The sequence below is a fragment of the Trypanosoma brucei genome, chromosome 3 (genome assembly GCF_000210295.1).
Source record: "Trypanosoma brucei gambiense DAL972 chromosome 3, complete sequence".
NCBI lineage: Eukaryota > Euglenozoa > Kinetoplastea > Trypanosomatida > Trypanosomatidae > Trypanosoma > Trypanosoma brucei.
Window position 1 is genome coordinate 676,270 of NC_026736.1, and position 17,549 is coordinate 693,818.

A 17,549-nucleotide genomic window follows, 5' to 3' on the forward strand; every position below is an offset into this window, starting at 1 on the left:
ATTTCTTTTTTTTTTCCTTCTTCTTCTAATATGTCATATTGTTGTCATTGTTTCTTTTTGTTTTTCTTTTTCTTTCTTTTTTTTTGTTTTGACTTCACTCCATTCATAAGTTTGTTACGGGGAGGAAATGACATGGACAATAAAAATGGAAGAGAAAATGCAAACACTTGTACACGGTAGACTCAAAAACAACTCCTCGCGCCTCTTCTTTTTTTTTTTTCATTTGACACCTTCATTTCAATTTCAATTTCAATTTCAATTTCAATTTCAATTTTAATTTATTTTGTTTTTTGTGAGTGTTTTGTGTGTGATTTTTTCGATTTCATTTAATTTTTTGTTTGTTTGATTGTTTGTTTTAATCATTTATACAAATATGTTTTACTCACATATTTTCCGTAGGAGTTTTTTTGCTATCCTCAATTTGTGTGTGTGTTTTTTTTTTCTTTTTTTTTTCTTTTCTTTCTTAGGTGTTGTCCTCTCCCTTTGGTTTCTTTTCGTTGAATGATGTTTAGTTTCGCCACTTTCACACCTGTGATGACTGAAAGAAATAATTAATATCACAACAATTGAATGAAATCAAAAAATTTAAAAAAATTGAAATTAAAATTGAAATGAAATGAAATGAAGGAAATTGAAAAATCAAATGAAATAAAAGAACGACAGAGATGTGAAGAGACAAATAAAATTTTTTTTAAAAAAATGGTGGAAAATAAAAATAAAAAGTAACGACCGCAACTCTTTTCTTTTCTTTTCATATACACCTTCAACTTTTGTTTTCTTATATAAAAAAAAGAAAAGAAAAGAAAATCTTGATTTTGTTTTTGACTTTGTTTTTCGGTTCTTTTCAACCCTCTAATCTCTTTTTTTTTCTTTTTTTGCTTCACATATATAAATAAATAAATAAATATATATATATATAAATATCTTTCTTTATGCTGAGGTGTATATGCGCAAGAATAAATAAAATTTTAAAACACGTGTAACTGCACAGTGAAGGGGGGAGGAGAAAAAAAAATGCAAGTGAGAAATAAATCTCCTTTCGTTAAGAATTTAAAAAAAAAAAAAGTAAACAAGGAAAAATTATGGGCCAGCTGTGGCGCAATCTCTAGAATAAACAAAAAAAAAAAGAAACGAAACGAAACAAAAAATTATTTCACCTTTCATTTATTTTCTGTTTGGTTGATTGGTTTCCTCTTTTAAGTTCCGCGTTCGTGACACTTCTTCTCTTTTTCTTTTCCTCTTCCCTGCCCTCTTATTTTCTTTTTCTTTTTTTTTTCGAATTTTATTGTTAATATCTTTCTTCCATTCGTTCGCTTTCTTATAATTTCTTTGATCCATTCACCTCCCCATCACTTGTAGTCATTAGTCCCTTTTATGTTTTTTTTTTCATTTATTTAGTTATTTATTTCCTCTTCTCCTAATTTTATTTTAGTCATCACAAAACGTCATTTTATTTTTTTTCCTTTCTTTCTTAATTTCTGCTCCCTCTCCCTCTCCCTCTCCTCCTCCTCTCCACCGAAACCCCCAACCCGTTCCTTCGTTATTCGTTTCTTTTCTTCTTTTCCTTTTTTTTTTTGCTTTTCCTCGTGTGCATCTCTCCCATCAATTTTTGTTACGTTTTGCTTTTTGCTTTTTGCTTTAAAAAAAAAAACGTCGGGCCAAACACAAATACGCACACAAATGTATAGACTTATTGATATATATATATATATATATATACAAAAATAATAAAACAAACAAATATATAAAGCAAACAAATAAAATAAAAAATAATAATAATAATAATAAATGCGACACTTCAACCAGCGGCTCCGCGGGAACCCGCATGAACGTATGGGGAACTGTTACTGGGCACAATATTTAATGGATTTGTGGAGTAACCAACTTTAAGCCATTTGCCATGGAATTCGTAACCACTCATTCGCTCCACAGCTTCCTTCGCATCTTCCGCATGGCAAAAATATACAAAACCATAACCCTTCGACATATTGGTTTGCTTGTCGTAAATAATTCGCGCCCCATCAAGTTCTCCAAAGCGGGAGAAAAGTTCATGAAGGTCCGTACTTGTCACATCAGGGGCGAGATAATTTACAATTAATTGCTTGCGATAACGATCATCTTGCAGAGGCACACTTCCAACGGGCATGGCATGATGTCTCAACTGCTGCTGCTGCTGTTGTTGTTGTTGTTGTTGTTGTTGCGGATGAATATTATAATTGAAGGAAGAAGAGGAGGAACCATTTGCCGTTTGATTGGGGTAGCCGCTCATAATACTTTGATCCACAGGTGTTACACGCATTTGAACATATTGCGGACTGGCAGCTGTGGATTGTTGAGTGATGAAACCACCCTGTTCCTGTTGAATGGGGCCCTGGTAATGATACGGATATAATCGAGCTTGAGGCTCCGTAGTAGCAAAGGGATGATACGGCTGTTGAATCTGCCGTTGCATCATGGCATATTGCTGCCCGTATGGAATTTGCGTCAGCTGTGGCGAGGTCTGCGGGCTGTTGGGGTAGAACATACAGCAGAGGGAATCAAATGGAAAATGATAACAATAGTATTATTAATAATAAACAGTAACTAATAATGTTAATAATAGTGGCAATCGTAGAAGCGATAGGTAGCGGAGGTACCCACAGTAATGGCAGTAATAATAATAACAATATATATAAAAATATAATATGTATATTTGTATTACCCTACTGCTCTTGGTCTTTTCTTCTTCTTCTTCCGTTCTCTTAATATTTCAAAAGGTTTGTAATAGGAGTATAGGCGTGTTATTAACTGTTTTGTTTTTTATTGTCTTTCCTGTTGTTCCTTCCGTGACTGGAGCTGCATATCAATACCGACAAAAAAAAAAGGAAAAGAAGGAAAAGAAGGAAAAGAAGGAAAGAAGGAAAAAAGGAATGGCATAACGGAAAAGACTGGTGAATGAAGTTGAGTTTCCGCATATAAGTGAGACAGTTGGCTCCTACACATTTGTGATTATGTAAATTTATTTATTTTAGCTTTAAATTGTGTATATATTCTGAAGAATATAAAAATAAACAAATGAAATTAAATACGTAAATAAAAATACACTCGCACGAAACATGCCTAAACTATGAAAGCTTTCAATCACGGCGCGGAAGTTGAAGGAAGAACTGACACAACTTCGCCTCCCCACCCCCCCCCACACCCCATATTATTATTATTATTATTATTATTTAAAAAATATAAACAAAAGAGGGGGGTTTTCGCTGAGGGGTTGCACTGTCAGGTTTATGTGATGATTTAAAAGGAAAGCGAAAGCGAAAGCGAAAAAAAAAAAAGAAAATGCGCGAAGCAGGAGGGAAATAACGTACAAATGAACAATTTATCGGCCACGATGGAACTAAACGGAAATTTTTTAAAGAGTAGCCATCATGTTAATGCCAAAGATAAACAAAACATTTTGCAACATAATAAAACGTCAAAACGGCAGAACACATATCCAACATGGCATTTGTGAAAATACAGAACGTAGTAGTAAAATACATGCACATAATTACGCGGGTCGTGGAAGGTGACAATGAAAAAAGAAAAAACAATAATCTGTCACATGAAGCTACTATGGATAGGGTAAGTGAAATTATAATCGTACAGAACGAGCGGAGGCAACAAAAAAAAAATAATCAAAATTCAGAGCTCCATGAAGGGAAAAAAAATTTTCAAAAAAAATAATAATAATATAAACCTCATTTTTCAATGGCTGCGGAGAGGCACATGCGCTCCACAGATGTGAGAAAAACGTCCAACAGTTCCCTCACGTTACGGAGCTCCACAGCGACATTAAAATCCAGTGCCCGAAGCATTTCCCGCTCAACACGCGCGGTCGTTTTGCAAAGATACCGTTGCATCTGCGTTGAAGCATAAGGAAGAAGGGTTACCAAATACTCAAATGTTACTGCGGCATCGGCGTGCCACTTTAGCGCAAGACCATATGCCACAAAAAGATTCCTCCAAGTGTTACCAAGAAAAAAGCGAAAGGACGGGTAATTTGATATTACATTATCATTAATATTACTATTGTTAGCAATAGCAGTAGCAGCAGGAGCCACGTCACCGGAGTGGTAAGCGGCCACAGAGTCTGAAATTCGTTCCCGTCCCCGATGTGTGTGAAGTGCGTACTGAAGATGAAGTTTATCAATAATACCAAAAGCAATCAACCACGCCGCACTGTCCAAGTTCTCAACAGCGTCATATAAATAAGTGAACATAACCTCTAGTGAAGCCCCTTTACCAAATGTACTTTGCCAAATCCCATCATCCGGTATTTGTGTTGAGGTTAATTTACGCTTCGCCACGCGACCATCATTCGTATCCACGACGAATGGCAATGTGCCATCAGGAGCAGCTGCCGCTGAAGTTCCCTCAGATCCCAAAGGCCGCCGATAACTGTCAAGAAGTCTTCCCCAAAGTGTAAAGAGAGTTTTACCAATGAGAGCAATGTTACCACTCCAGCGGATAATGTTGGGGGACCTTATGGTAAAATCAGCTGCTGATTCTTCAAATCCAGACGATCCCCGCCGCCGTCGCCGGACTGGACGGCAGTCCACTTGAGCTTCATAATCATCGTTGGAAAGCTTAAAAAGTGTACGAGGCATAGATGTAATTTTCCTCTTCCTTCTTTCCCCTTTTTTTCTTTTTTTTTTTGCTTCCCTCACGCACTTTTTCTTCCTTTCCTCTTTCGCCTTTATTATTGCCTCCTCCCCTGTACTTTTCAAAATAGATCTCAGAAGATTACTCCAGCGTTCGAGCGGCTTTGTTTTTTTTTTTTTAATTATTATTATCTGTTGTCCTGTCTGTTTCTTTTTTTCTTTTCTATTTTCCTTTTAAGTTTGTGTGTGTCTGTCTGCCTGTCTAATATATTGTACTTCACGCAAGAGGAGGAGGAGAAAAACATAAATGAGCATAGGAAAAAAGATATGTGGATTTTATCGACTTAATACCAATACGCGGAAAGGAATGCGCGCGGCAAAGCGTCAACGAAGCAACATTAGCGGCAGTAAATTTTTTGTGAAGTGCATCAGGGGAAAAAGAGAAAGGAGAGGGAAATATGAAGTGGCGTAACGGCAATAAAACAGCCCTCAACTAAATCACAAGTAAATAAAAACATATATATATATATTGGGGGGGAGCAACGAAACAATATAAGAAAAAAGATGAAAAAAAAAAAAAACACCGCCTGCTGCCACCATTCCCCCTCCCTCCTCCCGTCCACCTCTCTACATCGCGTTACTTCTACAGTTTTTTTTTTCCTCCAAACATCTTCGCCCTCCATCTGCCAAAGCGTCAAATTCTGTGGGGTCACCGCAACGCTGAAACGCGCCTTAACCCCACACGACAAGTACACATAAACACAGGCGGTAAAGTTGAAGGAAGGAAGAAAAAAAAGAAAGAGAGAGAAAGGGAAAGGTGGAAAGAAATAGGAAGAAAAAGCTAGAAATACATACACGCACATACGCGTACGAAAATGGTGGTACAAATGGCGGGCCACTAGTTATTGCTAACTAAATGTATATATATATATATATATATATATCATTTTTTTTTTTTTTGGAATGCTTCCACGTATACGTGTTTCTGCATTTTGTACATATTTGGTGAAATATAGGGAAAGAGGTGAGAGTGCCGCCACACACACACACACACAAACACACACCACCTCCGAAACGTCTTATCGTCTTGAAGATCTCTGAGGAGATCCCAGTGGAGATCTTGAGGGGGATTTCCCTGACGACCGCGATGTCGGGGTCCGCAAGACGGCATTCCTGGCAGAGATTCCCAATTTAACCTCCAACTCCTTTCGGGCCAGTTCCAGCGTGGCGAGTTTATCACCCTCATACTGGCAGGCTTTCATTTCCCGATTACGATCTTCTTCTGCAATGCTGAGTTCCGTCAAGAGTGGCCGCAGTCGTGCCGCCTCCGCCTCTTCCAGTTGCTTTAGTTGCCGCCGCACACGATCCATTTCACGGTTAGCTCGCTCCACACGATCCCTCTCCTGCTGCAATCGTGCCTCCATGTTGGACATGCGAGCGTTTATGGTTGCCATCCCATTCGATACACGTTCTTCTGTGCGATGCAAAACCTCCTCTGCAGCATACATACGCCCCTGCACTGTGGCGAGTGTCTTCTCAATATCCACAATGTCACGGCGAGCCTTTTCAACCGTAACGCGGGCCTCTTCTTTGCGCCGCAGTAACTGTTCACTGCGGTCCTTGATGATGCGGCGCTCCATTTCAATTTCATCTTCAGCCTGAGCCAGCTCTTTCTCCTTGAAGGAAAGACCCTCCACCTCCGCCTTCAGTTTCGGTACAACAAGACCTTTGTTTGTCTCTGCGTTCCGTGCAAGCGTTGCACGGATACCAAGAAGGCACTTGTATCGGAAATCGTTATATGTAATATCCATATTCTCCAGCGAAGTGTTGCTCCGCAGTTGCTCATCTAATAAATCTCCCGTTACATTTGACATGCAGTTGCGTCGGAACCTGAGCTCACGGAGCGTACTGTTGCTTTTAAGAAACATAGCAATTGCTGATCCGCCCTCATCCATAATGTTATTGCATGACAGGTCCAGGCTAACTAGTCCCTTATTGGTTTTCAAAGCCTCTGCTATGCATATTGTCGCCGCATCTCTGAGTTTATTTCTCGACAGGTCAAGGTGCTGCAGTGTGGCATTCGTTGAGAGCCCTGTGACAAAGGGCTGGCCATCTGTTTCCCTAATTTCACACGACGCCATGTGCAGTGACTTCAGTCCCTTGTTCTCCGCGAGACCCTCCAAAATAAACTTTGAAGCAGAACCGAAGCAATTCAAAGAAATTCGAAGCTGCTTCAGAGCTGATGATACCGTCAATACCTTCTGTATGGCTTTGGCGGAATTTGTGCTCAAGTCGTTGCTCTCGATGTTGAGAAACTCAATTCGGTCCTCACCATTTTCAACAGCGGCGGCAATGGCGCGGAATATTACCATACCACCACTATCCGTCAGATTGTTCCTTTGAAGGGATAAGTGGGTGATGCAGGAACTCTCTAATACATCAGCAATTATCTTCGCACCCTCATAGCCCAAGTTATTGACGGAAATATCCAAATGCGTTAGGCTCTCATTCCCATCAAGACCAGAAGCAATATGGGAAATACCGGCATGACCTAAACCGTTGCAACCGAGGTTGAGTTTCGCTAGTACCTTATTGGATTTAAGAACATTACCTATTGCCTTCGCACCCTCGGTGGCGATATGGTTTCCGTTAATACCTGAGTGTGCTCCCACGTCAAGTGAAATAATCGTGTTATTCTCAAGTAATGCATCGGCAAGCGCCTCACCGCCAATGTGACCAATATCATTTGAACGAAGTCCGACATGTACGAGAGTCCTATTGACGCTAATGAGCTTGGCAATAAAACAAGCACCCTCATCCAGCAGACGGTTCCCGCTTAGGTCAAGAATTGTATATTTGTTATTTGATGACAAAATGTGGGCAATGGCCTCCGCGCTCATTGGCCCGAGTCCACTCTCCCTCAGGCAAAAGAACTTTCCTTTGCAATTTGCACTAATAAGTTCCATAAACCGCATCTTGCGCTCCCACGACGGCGGCAAGGCCTGGTCCAAACACTTCGCCTGATAGAGGAGCTGAAGATCCTCGACGGAAAAGTCGACTTCGTCTTGACTACATGTCTGAAGGGTACCGCATCCGAGTAGCTCCTCAAAAGAAATGAAGTTGGCAGCGTATGGAAGCCCCTTGGGCAAAATTCGCGGAAGGCGGGTAGACGATGTGGTTTGATCCTGCAGAAACGTTCGGCGCCCTTTTGTTTTGTGGTTGTACAAATATGTCTGGGGTGGCGCAGCAAATACTACGGGCTCCGTTTCGGTCTCGCTCCTTAAAAGCCTGGAGTTTCTTCCGAAATCAAATGTCTCCGTGAGGCTCTGCGAGCTCTCTTTCACAGCACCTACAACCATAGCTGCAGTAACCGATTTCAATGCTTCTACAAATCTAATATAATATATATATATATATATATATATATTATATACGTTTACGTGCCTGCGTATGCTTGCGACCACACGCACACACTCAATCACTAAACTCACCTGGGCCGCCTAACAATTCCTTGCATAAGAAATGAGTGATTTGAATCAGAAGCATTACAGCGAAGGAAAAAAAAAAGAAAAAAACAATCAAAAATCAGCATTAATACTAAGAATGGTCCTTCACAAGTCACGAATGGCCACACCAACAGAGGTGAAATAATAAAAGTGGAAAGGAAAAAAAAAGAAAAAAAATCTCACAGCAGTAAGGAAAAAAATGTTTTAACCTCAGCCACCTTACGGTAACCTGCTCAATACCATCAAAAGATAAGTATTTAAAATATAAAAAAAAAATGAGTGTATATATTAAAGAGAAGAATAAGAATACAGATCTGCACACAGTACCCTCTTCCTCTCACCCACCATAACCCTTCTCCCTATAACATTCTTTGTCGTTGTTGTTGTTTGTTTGTTTTTTGTTTTTTTTAATAATATCCATGTTCGTCTCTCTCCATACTTTTTTTTTAAAACGGAGGCCAGGAGTACCCAGCTCACCCATACACAACGCTTCGCTGGGCCATCATTAACATCAGATGCGCCAACTGCACTACTTCTCCCTACAGACTTCTCCTAACCTCCGCATTCGCATCGTTAATTTCTTTTAATTCGTCTTTCTTGTTTGTTGCGGGCTTTTCTTTTTTTTTTTAAATGATTGCTCGGATGTTTGTGTGTTTACTTGTTTTTTTTTTCCTCTCTCCCCTTTTAACTTTCGAATTTGCGCATTGCGCGGGGTCTCAGCAAACGCGTGTGGAAGCGAACACTAAGTCGTGGAACATCTGCTTCGAGGGATTTCTGGCGACGTGGACGCACGGCTTGCCCTCACCGCTGGCACGTGGAGTTCGGCCTTCGCTCTTCCCTTTACTGACGTCCACATCCAAAGCAACCGGTTCGAGTGTGGCAATAGTGGGCTCCAAAATATACGCCGCTGTCAGCGCATCCCAGGCGTAATAGGCGTCACCATCACGCAATATTTCCTCATGAGTAGACATGGCCCACATGGTACCAACCATCTGCGAAAGGAGGTATTGATTTTGTGCACCAAAACCCTTCACGTCGACGGAGCGGACGGGAACGGTGTTGGTGGCGTCAAGCGAGAAGAGAACACAGCGGATGTTGGGGCAGCACAATACCTTTTTGGCTGCCGGTGGGTCCCAGTAGATGTTCCACTCGGCACTGCCATCAGTGGTGGGGAGGAAAACATTCCCACCCACATCAACTGCACCACCCATGATGACGCATTCCTCCACCTTCGATGTGAATGCCTCACCGTATTTCTCAATGCACCAAGCCATGTTGGAAAGTGGTCCCGTAACGCAGACGGTTACCTTCTCCTTCGACTTCATCACGAGATCGGCGAGCAGCTGCTGGCCATTGTGCGCCTCATTCTCAGGCTTCAGCTTTTCCCACAGCGCAACGTCCTCGACAATATTGAGGAATGGCATATCATCCAAGTTTTTCGCGCTGAAGCGCCACTCGGTTGGGAACGCATTCACCGCAGTGGCGGTTGACTTTCCAATAGGAAAGAGGGGCGTTTTGATGAGCCTGTGCATGGCACACATGATCTTTCCCGTCACATCAAATCCGTTTTCAACGAAGCAATCAGCATCAGTGCAGATACAACCAATTAGGTTCACCTTCTTAGGGTTGGAAAGCAACAGAATCATGGCCACGAAGTCATCCTTGTTACCATCATGGTCGAGGATCACTGTTTTCGCCATCTTTTTTTTTGTTTTGTTGTTTTTGCTTTGTCAACTGGCTATGTGCACCTGATCGGTCTTTGCTAGAGACTACTTAGCGTGTCTCTCTCCCTTTCCCGTGTTTTGACTTGGAAAACTGTTAGTAAATGGCTCTTTTCGCTTTATCTGTGGTGTGTGCAAAACTACCGAGCGTTCATGAGAACAATTATAAAAAGCAAGAGAAAAAGAAAACAAAATAAAACATGTAATATGACATACAGGAAGTAGGAAAATAACGATAATGGTGATGTTTATGAGAACAAGTAAGCCATAGAGAGAATGGAGTGGCGCGCAAAAGTAAAGACTGGATCGTTCAAAAGAATGACGCAACGGGAAATTATACACTAATGATGACGATCTGCTAGTGACAATACGCGTGAAAGTTAGGAAGTCAGTCTCGGCGCCTAGAAACGGATCGATAAGGAAGTAAATCTGTGTCGATATGGGGCGGCACGTACTCTGTCAACAAGCCATATCCGTGCTCCGGAGTAACCTCCTTCCGAAACTCTGTTGCGTGCTCCGACCACAAATGATAGCGGCCGACTTCATACCACATCAACGCAGCAAACATACACAACAGCCGCCTATTTGCCTTTGGGTTCCCCACTCGCACAAGCAATCGACCAACGCATCCTATTGCACCCAACCCAGCTGCGAAAAACCCACTTTGATGACCCACCAATCCATTACCCACCTTATGCGCTTTCACAGCATTGTAGTACAACCCACCCATGAAAAAAAGCCCCAGCCACCAGCGCTCCCGGTTTGCCGCCCGCATCGTCGCGCAACCGAGAAAACAGCCGGCAAGGCAGGCACTGGAGAGTCGGAGTCCGCTGCGGGGCTGCACAGCGGCCGGTTGCTCCACAGCTACGGAAGAAATAAGTGTGCCATATGACCCGCCATGATGGTGGCCACGGGGAGCGACAGATCCCTCCTCAGCACCGGCATATAACAACCGGCGGAGGGCGTGCGAGTCGCTCATGAAACTTGTAGGGGTAGCGAAAGACTTTAAAGTGCCGCACAAGTTCAATTAAGTATATGAATATATATATATATATATATATATTTCTATGTGCCTGGGTGTCTGTGTGAATTCACCAAATACTCAATGAGACGCCTCACGTCAGCACTACAAAGGGATAGAGAGGAAAAAAAACAAAAAAAAGGAGTGGGAACAGGGGCAAATCCACAACAGTTAAGTCAAACACATTACTGGAGCGGGAAGGGAAGCGGCTACTGACAAGAATGAGACATAAGAGGTCTACGGGGAAAAAAAAAAAAATACAGATAAGTTTACAATGTAAGGCCCCTAACACCCTTGTCAGCCACTGTCTGGCTCTTACCCGTTTATGAATCCTGTGTTTAAAAAAGGAAAAAAGTATATTCGCAGACTACCAAAGACGATACCGATGGTTATACCTGTGTGTTCTGCGCTAACCGTACAAAAATAAAACCTTTTTTTTTTGTAATAAAGGGAAGTGTATCAGCTGGTTTCATCATCACTTCCGACACCGTCCATATGGTGAATTGTAAACCCCTTCCTCAACAAAATGAAAAAAAAAAAGTGAACTCGACAGCGGTTATTACTGGAAATAGTGAAAAGCTTTCCACCCACTGCATCACATGCACCCTTCTCATATTGATAACTCCGGGGTTCACACCTGAAACAAGAACACGAGGACCGTAAATACGAACCCAAAATAAACCAACAAACACACTGCTCAACTTAATGCTTCTCACCTCGCTCCCTGGTTTCTTTCCCCGCGCACTCCTAGACTCCTAGACTCCTCACCCTCCCACTTCCCCTTCCCTCCTCCTGTCCTCCTCCTGTCCCCCCCCGCTTCCCGCTTTACAATCCTTTTACCGTTCCTCCATGAACTTCTTGGCCGTTTCATATGTGATCATTGACAGGGCACCAGCAGGAGCGGTACACATAACTCTCGCCGTAACTCCGGCAAAGAAACCTTTGGTGCCACGATTGACTAAGACATAGCGCACCGCATCGGGGATATTCTTTCTAAGACCGAGTTGCAGCTGAGTCTTTACAACGTCTAACGGTGACGAGACAATAGAAGCCACACTGCCTGCCAGGAGGCCCCCGGTTATGTAATCTCCCGCAACTTCCGTTTCCCTATTGCGCCGCTCACCACCCAAGTATGCAAGAAACCCCTCATAAACTAACCAGTAGGCTGAGAAATGTGGAATGTTCATTAAAATAGTGGTGGGCAAAGAGAGGAGAAGGCACCGCACGCCCCCTTCCGCAACTGCACATTGACCACACTGAAGCGATGAGGCAAACTTCCGGCTCCCGTCCATCTGCATCCGCTGCTTGATAACATCAAATGGGGTGGAAATGGTGTCATGAGCAGCGACCGCACAACTGGCAGAGACCGTTATAGACACTGTGGAATCCTCACCAAAGACACGCTTCGCAGCCTCATATGTGCTGTAATATGCACCATGCGCTGGAACGGCAGAAACGATGATGGGCGCGAATCCGCGGTAAAGATGTGCAAGTCGCTCATTCCGCGAAATACGCTTTGCCGCTAATATGACATTCGTCGAGTCCCCACTCTGAACCCGTGTCTTCAAAGTGTCAAACGGGAACATAAAGAAATGTTCCACAAAACCGGCGAGGCATCCCGCGACAATTTCGCCAGTATCGACGCGCAGCGCAAGCGGCGACTCACCCTCCAGGCGACCTGCAGCGGAAGTGCCCTCGGAAACCATGACACTATTCTTATACGCACCCAATACGGCGCGGCCCTGGTTGCTACAATAAAACAGAAGCAAACATCAACAGATAATACACACATCACCGCAGCCAAACAAAACAACGGCAACACGGGGAACGAGCGAGAGAAAAGAAAAAAAAAGAAAAGATGAACAGAGGCAAGAAATGAACGTGGAGTGGTGCATGGAAGACAAAAATATGCAAACGTCTGCGACGACGCTTTCGTGAAGACGCATATGGAAACAAAATAGAGGGGTAATGACGCATCAGCGACAGTACCACGACAAGAAAAGGAAGGGGGTAACTGTACCAACAATAATAAAACAAAAAAACAGATATACACAGAAAGAGAGGGGTTGCTAGCGGACAAGTGACTGCCTTAAATCAAAAAAATATAAAAGAGGGGGAGTACTGTACCACAAGTACCCTCAAACTCCTCCCTGCTTATCTCACCGTCCAAAAGTGGTGCACCTCACATACTCCCTTCCGCAACTCTTATTATTTTCCATCACCTCTCCACCTCACGACACGAAACACCCATTGCGACAAGAGCCGATACGATCATCCGCGACGAAATAAAACCCGACACCCTCGATCCATCACGAGTGTTTGATATGAGATGCATCCCAACGATATGATCCCCAAACTGATCCACAACCGGCGATCCGCTGGAGCCTGTTGTACTCACCGTCCCGCGAACCACGCAGTTGCCACGATTAACTTCAATAACAGTACCTGGTGACACGATCGTATCATGAGGCCATTTTGTTGACAGCCATACGGTTGCCACACGCGCTCCAACAGGGGGCTGAAACCCGCGTAGTGGCACCCAGTTCAAATCTGCACTAACCCACAGCACGAGCAAATCATGCACTCGGTCCTTTGAGACATATGCCACAGTAATTTCCCCCTCACTGGCCCCATCCAGAAGGTGAAGATCACCCACATCATCCTTGAGAGAATTGAAGTGATGCCCTGCTGTTATGAGAATGCGAGGAGCTATTGCAATGCAGCTTCCAAGGAACTCATCCCGAAAATACAAGGGATAAATGCCTGACAGAACAGCATCAGACGGGTCAGATGATGCGGGAGGTCCAGTGAGTCCATGACGAATCATTTCCTTCGTCCCCCACTTCTCCCACACACGTACAGTTTCCTAAATGTGAAGAAAAAAAAACAAAAAAAGAAAAGGAAAGAGAAGAAAAACGGAAACAAGGGGACGAACCCCCCGCGTGTGACATATGAGCGAAAAACAAAAAGAAAAAAGCGAAAAAGAAAATAATGCGCCAGAGAGTAAACGTTTGCAAAGTGGGGGGAAAAGAAAAGGGATGAAAAATGCGGCTCCAGCGAAGGTAAGTGTGAAACTGCTCTACGAAGCGTAGACGTTAACAACGAAGAAACCCTCTTACACACACACACACACACACAGATTCAATATTGAGCACCAACAGAGAACAAAGGGGAGTACATAAAAGGGAAAAGTAGATGTTTATCCCTTTCCCTCTCATCTGATATAAACAAACACAGAAGGAAAAAAAAAAGAAGCAAAATAGGCGTGTACTAAACCACAAAACGGCAAAATATTCACTTCTAACCACACCTCGAAAAACTTGCGGTTATGATCCTCTTCCCCCTCCCCTTCTCCCAATTATATCTCTTCTCTCAACTTGGGCCCTTTTTTTTTTTCGTTTCCGCCGCTGTTTAGGTGTGGTATTGTTTCCCTCATCGAAAATGTGGTAGAACAGAAATTCTCTATAAATGAAAGGTAGGTAACGCATGTAAGTTCGCATATCCTTTGCGTGTTTTTGACTGCACAGTATCATCACGTAAAGGAAGAGAAATGAGGAAGCAACAAAGAAAGGTGAGTTCGAATATGGTGAATCATAGTACCCATATAAAAAACAGGAAGGAAGAAAGGAGAAACGAGAGCAGGCGTAGAAAAGGTGTAAAAAAAAAAAAGAAGGGAGGGAAGGAGGGAAAACAAGTGAAGCAAATGGTACGTCACATGGCTCTATTCCACACACACGTACCGAAGCAACGCGATGACTTGCCTCATTCCTGCTTGATCCCATGTATCTTCTCATCTCTGTGCCTTACAAACACACCGAGGACCACACATCAATACCCAATTAACTCCCTAGTTTAACAGATCCTTCATTTGGCCAACGTCTCAATTCCACATAAAGAGGACACGACACGAAGTGCGGTAAAAAAAAAAAAAAAACTTCAGCAAGATAGCTAACTGACCAACGAAGATATACCCCGCCTCCATCCCACATCACTTCTTCTTCAATTTGCTCTCCTTTACCCAGTCCTTAATGACCTTCAGAATACTTTCAAATTGCTGTGAAACCTTCGGGTCATTGGCATGCTGCTGCACGCTCATATCTAACATTTTCATAACGTCAAATAACGAATCTGCCGGCTCCTGCCCAGCGAACACCTGCTGGAAGACACCAATACAGGCCCCTTTCTTCCCCTCAATATACTCAGGAGCGCTGTCAAGACGCTCAAGAACATCAAACGCCTTCGCAGCATAGTAAAAGGCACACACCTTGTAGCAATCGTTAGCCATGAGTTGAAGAATATTAAATGACTCCGCGCTGGTCTCCATCTTGAGGTAAATGTCCCAAGCCCGCTTTGCATGCTTGTTCATGATGTGTGCGCGCATAAGCCAACTCATGTAGCTGAACTCCGCTTTGACCTTCTCCGAACGCACCGCTGTGAGTGATTCCTCCGCCTCAGCAAAGCTCCCAGTTGCAGCGCATGCAATACCATGAAGGTATAGAAAAGTGTCATCATTCAAGAAGTAGGGCTTAATGGAACGTAGGTAAATGAGCACATTGGGGAAGTCGCGCAAGATGAAGAAATACGAAGCCATGCATTGCCGACCTGGAATTGTATCGCACTCGGACTGTGCAGATCCTATGAGGTTAAAGTACTCACGCGTAGTCTTCAAATGCTCCTCTGAGTCCAACTTCTGTCCAATGAAGGCATTCACAACTGCTTTCAAAATGTACTCCGTTGAAGCCACAGGTTCAAGATCCTTAATCAGTTCATAGGCCTCCTCAATCTGCTCATGGCGCAGGTGATATATGACGAGATTCAGCCGAGCCTCTGGCACAACGTTGAGCAGTGGCGGAAGCACCTGAAGGGCGTCCTCGCCATTACGGAAGACAACCAAGTTATGCTTGACAATATCATTTTCTACATTGTAGGTGGAGCGCTGCAGGTCGATCAGCACACGCAGTTCCGCTTCAGCCGCTTTGCCATTGTACAGCCTGTAATGATTGCAGGACTTGAGATTAATGGCGGTGGCACTATTATTGTGCGATTGCAAATACACATTAAGCACTTCGAGACTAACATCATAATAGTCCATCTTGTAGTAGCACATGGCCACGTAAACGTTCAGTGCGATGTACTCGCGGGTTTCGAGAAGTATGCGCTTATACACATCGATTGCCTCCTGGAAGTGACCGCGATAGAAATGAACAGCACCCAGCGATAGTTGATCCTCCACCGTTTCCTTCAGCTTCTGGTGATAGACAAGCAACTTGTCCTCATCATACGTCTTCTGAGCAATGTGAAACAGCAAGCGTGTCTGCAGTGAACAGTCCGGTCCCTTCAACGCACATTCCTCCGCCTCTGCGTAGGACCCGTTGACAAAATGGCAGCAACCCATGTGAATATAGTGCATTGGATCGCATCCATCAAGCGACAAGAGCTCCTTATATACATCGAGAGCTTTGGATACGTCATTCATGTGAAATGCACTGTAGGCCAACCATGGGTTAATGGGGAGATCTCCCACTGGCTGGTTTGTTGTCTTATAAAACTCGAGAACGGTTGTGGCCTTGGAGAAGTCGCGTTGTTGCAGCGCTTCCTCAAGCTGATCAACAACAGATGTCTTTGTCTGCCCCACCTTCTGGAGAGGTGCGGCATTCTTACGCTTCACCCTCCCACTTGTAGACAGCATCAGTCCGGTTCGTATTTATTAAGTGTAAATCCTTTATCTGCTGAATATCTCTACTATATCTTCCCCTTTATCCCCTTCACGATTTTTTTTTCTTTTCTTACCTCGGTTAACTTTTGCTTTTTTTTTCTTCTTAGCTTGCTTCCGCACTCGTTTTTCCTCCCATGATGTAGCGGAGTAGAGAGGTCGCAAGCACGCAGGGCGAGTTAGAAACAACAACAAAATTAAAAGAGGAGCATCAGTCACCGTAACGCAAAGGTTGTCACGCAACACAATGAAACCTTGGCTCAAACAGTTTCCCAGCAAATTAATATATGCATATACGTACCCCTGCGTACGTGAGTGGATGAGTGAGAGTGAGTAAGTGTGCCCGCGAAGAAAAAAGAAAGGAAAAGAATAACACAGAGCCATGGATGTCCCCCTGCTCTGCGCAAACGATGACACATAAGCACGGCCCTTCTTCAGTGTGAACTCTCCTTGTCACGCTTCTCCATGGCCACATGCACACGGTCCGTTGCATAACTCCGCATACTGCCGCCACATACACACACCGTAAAAGGAATAAAAGCCAAACCGCAGTAGCGCCCAATCAGTTCGTGGTCGCTCATCCGGCGCAAATTCATGCGCCCACGGGCCAATTCATAACGGGCACGCAGACGCCGCCCCAGTCGTGCAAGAAGCCGCATTCCATAAAAATAAACGGAATGTGCAGCTTCAAAAGGGAAGGAGAAAGCCCACTACTAGTATGCTGAAGTGGTCCCGTACACTACACCGCACGGGTGATAAAGGAAGGGCTTATGTGTGAACACGTCAGTTCGACGTGCACGTGTATGCGTGTGTGCGTATGCGTGTGCGATCGAACGGGTAGTCTGCCTATTTGGTGGTTCGTTCCTATACAGGTTCCTGTTTGAATGCGTAAATGCAAAGTGATAAATTAAGTAAAGAATCTCAACGGGGCGCAAGGCGTAACGGATCAAATAACAATATCAAAAC

General features: G+C 43.7%; 11 protein-coding genes across 11 annotated transcripts; all 11 read right to left on the reverse strand.

The window, feature by feature from the left end:
• Nucleotides 1-1,798: 1,798 nt before the first annotated feature.
• TbgDal_III3000 (RNA-binding protein RBP6, putative) lies at nucleotides 1,799-2,524 on the reverse strand (the record flags this gene model as incomplete). Its single annotated transcript, XM_011773951.1, has 1 exon — nucleotides 1,799-2,524. The coding sequence occupies one exon, from the start codon at nucleotides 2,522-2,524 to the stop codon at nucleotides 1,799-1,801; it is 726 nt and encodes a 241-aa protein (XP_011772253.1).
• A 1,195-nt stretch (nucleotides 2,525-3,719) lies between these two features.
• On the reverse strand, nucleotides 3,720-4,628 carry TbgDal_III3010 (hypothetical protein, conserved; the record flags this gene model as incomplete). Its single annotated transcript, XM_011773952.1, has 1 exon — nucleotides 3,720-4,628. One exon carries the CDS (start codon nucleotides 4,626-4,628, stop codon nucleotides 3,720-3,722), a length of 909 nt encoding a protein of 302 aa, XP_011772254.1.
• A 422-nt stretch (nucleotides 4,629-5,050) lies between these two features.
• TbgDal_III3020 (hypothetical protein, unlikely) lies at nucleotides 5,051-5,485 on the reverse strand (the record flags this gene model as incomplete). The annotated part of the gene is made up of 1 exon (XM_011773953.1): nucleotides 5,051-5,485. One exon carries the CDS (start codon nucleotides 5,483-5,485, stop codon nucleotides 5,051-5,053), a length of 435 nt encoding a protein of 144 aa, XP_011772255.1.
• Nucleotides 5,486-5,701: 216 nt separating this feature from the next.
• On the reverse strand, nucleotides 5,702-7,981 carry TbgDal_III3030 (hypothetical protein, conserved; the record flags this gene model as incomplete). Its single annotated transcript, XM_011773954.1, has 1 exon — nucleotides 5,702-7,981. The coding sequence occupies one exon, from the start codon at nucleotides 7,979-7,981 to the stop codon at nucleotides 5,702-5,704; it is 2,280 nt and encodes a 759-aa protein (XP_011772256.1).
• Nucleotides 7,982-8,844: 863 nt separating this feature from the next.
• TbgDal_III3040 (IAG-nucleoside hydrolase) lies at nucleotides 8,845-9,828 on the reverse strand (the record flags this gene model as incomplete). Its single annotated transcript, XM_011773955.1, has 1 exon — nucleotides 8,845-9,828. One exon carries the CDS (start codon nucleotides 9,826-9,828, stop codon nucleotides 8,845-8,847), a length of 984 nt encoding a protein of 327 aa, XP_011772257.1.
• Nucleotides 9,829-10,237: 409 nt separating this feature from the next.
• Nucleotides 10,238-10,828, reverse strand: TbgDal_III3050 (hypothetical protein, conserved; the record flags this gene model as incomplete). Its single annotated transcript, XM_011773956.1, has 1 exon — nucleotides 10,238-10,828. One exon carries the CDS (start codon nucleotides 10,826-10,828, stop codon nucleotides 10,238-10,240), a length of 591 nt encoding a protein of 196 aa, XP_011772258.1.
• Nucleotides 10,829-11,706: 878 nt separating this feature from the next.
• On the reverse strand, nucleotides 11,707-12,576 carry TbgDal_III3060 (mitochondrial carrier protein, putative; the record flags this gene model as incomplete). The annotated part of the gene is made up of 1 exon (XM_011773957.1): nucleotides 11,707-12,576. The coding sequence occupies one exon, from the start codon at nucleotides 12,574-12,576 to the stop codon at nucleotides 11,707-11,709; it is 870 nt and encodes a 289-aa protein (XP_011772259.1).
• A 512-nt stretch (nucleotides 12,577-13,088) lies between these two features.
• Nucleotides 13,089-13,697, reverse strand: TbgDal_III3070 (hypothetical protein, conserved; the record flags this gene model as incomplete). The annotated part of the gene is made up of 1 exon (XM_011773958.1): nucleotides 13,089-13,697. One exon carries the CDS (start codon nucleotides 13,695-13,697, stop codon nucleotides 13,089-13,091), a length of 609 nt encoding a protein of 202 aa, XP_011772260.1.
• Nucleotides 13,698-14,196: 499 nt separating this feature from the next.
• TbgDal_III3080 (hypothetical protein) lies at nucleotides 14,197-14,664 on the reverse strand (the record flags this gene model as incomplete). Its single annotated transcript, XM_011773959.1, has 1 exon — nucleotides 14,197-14,664. The coding sequence occupies one exon, from the start codon at nucleotides 14,662-14,664 to the stop codon at nucleotides 14,197-14,199; it is 468 nt and encodes a 155-aa protein (XP_011772261.1).
• A 194-nt stretch (nucleotides 14,665-14,858) lies between these two features.
• On the reverse strand, nucleotides 14,859-16,559 carry TbgDal_III3090 (hypothetical protein, conserved; the record flags this gene model as incomplete). Its single annotated transcript, XM_011773960.1, has 1 exon — nucleotides 14,859-16,559. One exon carries the CDS (start codon nucleotides 16,557-16,559, stop codon nucleotides 14,859-14,861), a length of 1,701 nt encoding a protein of 566 aa, XP_011772262.1.
• A 458-nt stretch (nucleotides 16,560-17,017) lies between these two features.
• Nucleotides 17,018-17,242, reverse strand: TbgDal_III3100 (hypothetical protein, conserved; the record flags this gene model as incomplete). The annotated part of the gene is made up of 1 exon (XM_011773961.1): nucleotides 17,018-17,242. The coding sequence occupies one exon, from the start codon at nucleotides 17,240-17,242 to the stop codon at nucleotides 17,018-17,020; it is 225 nt and encodes a 74-aa protein (XP_011772263.1).
• Nucleotides 17,243-17,549: the final 307 nt, after the last annotated feature.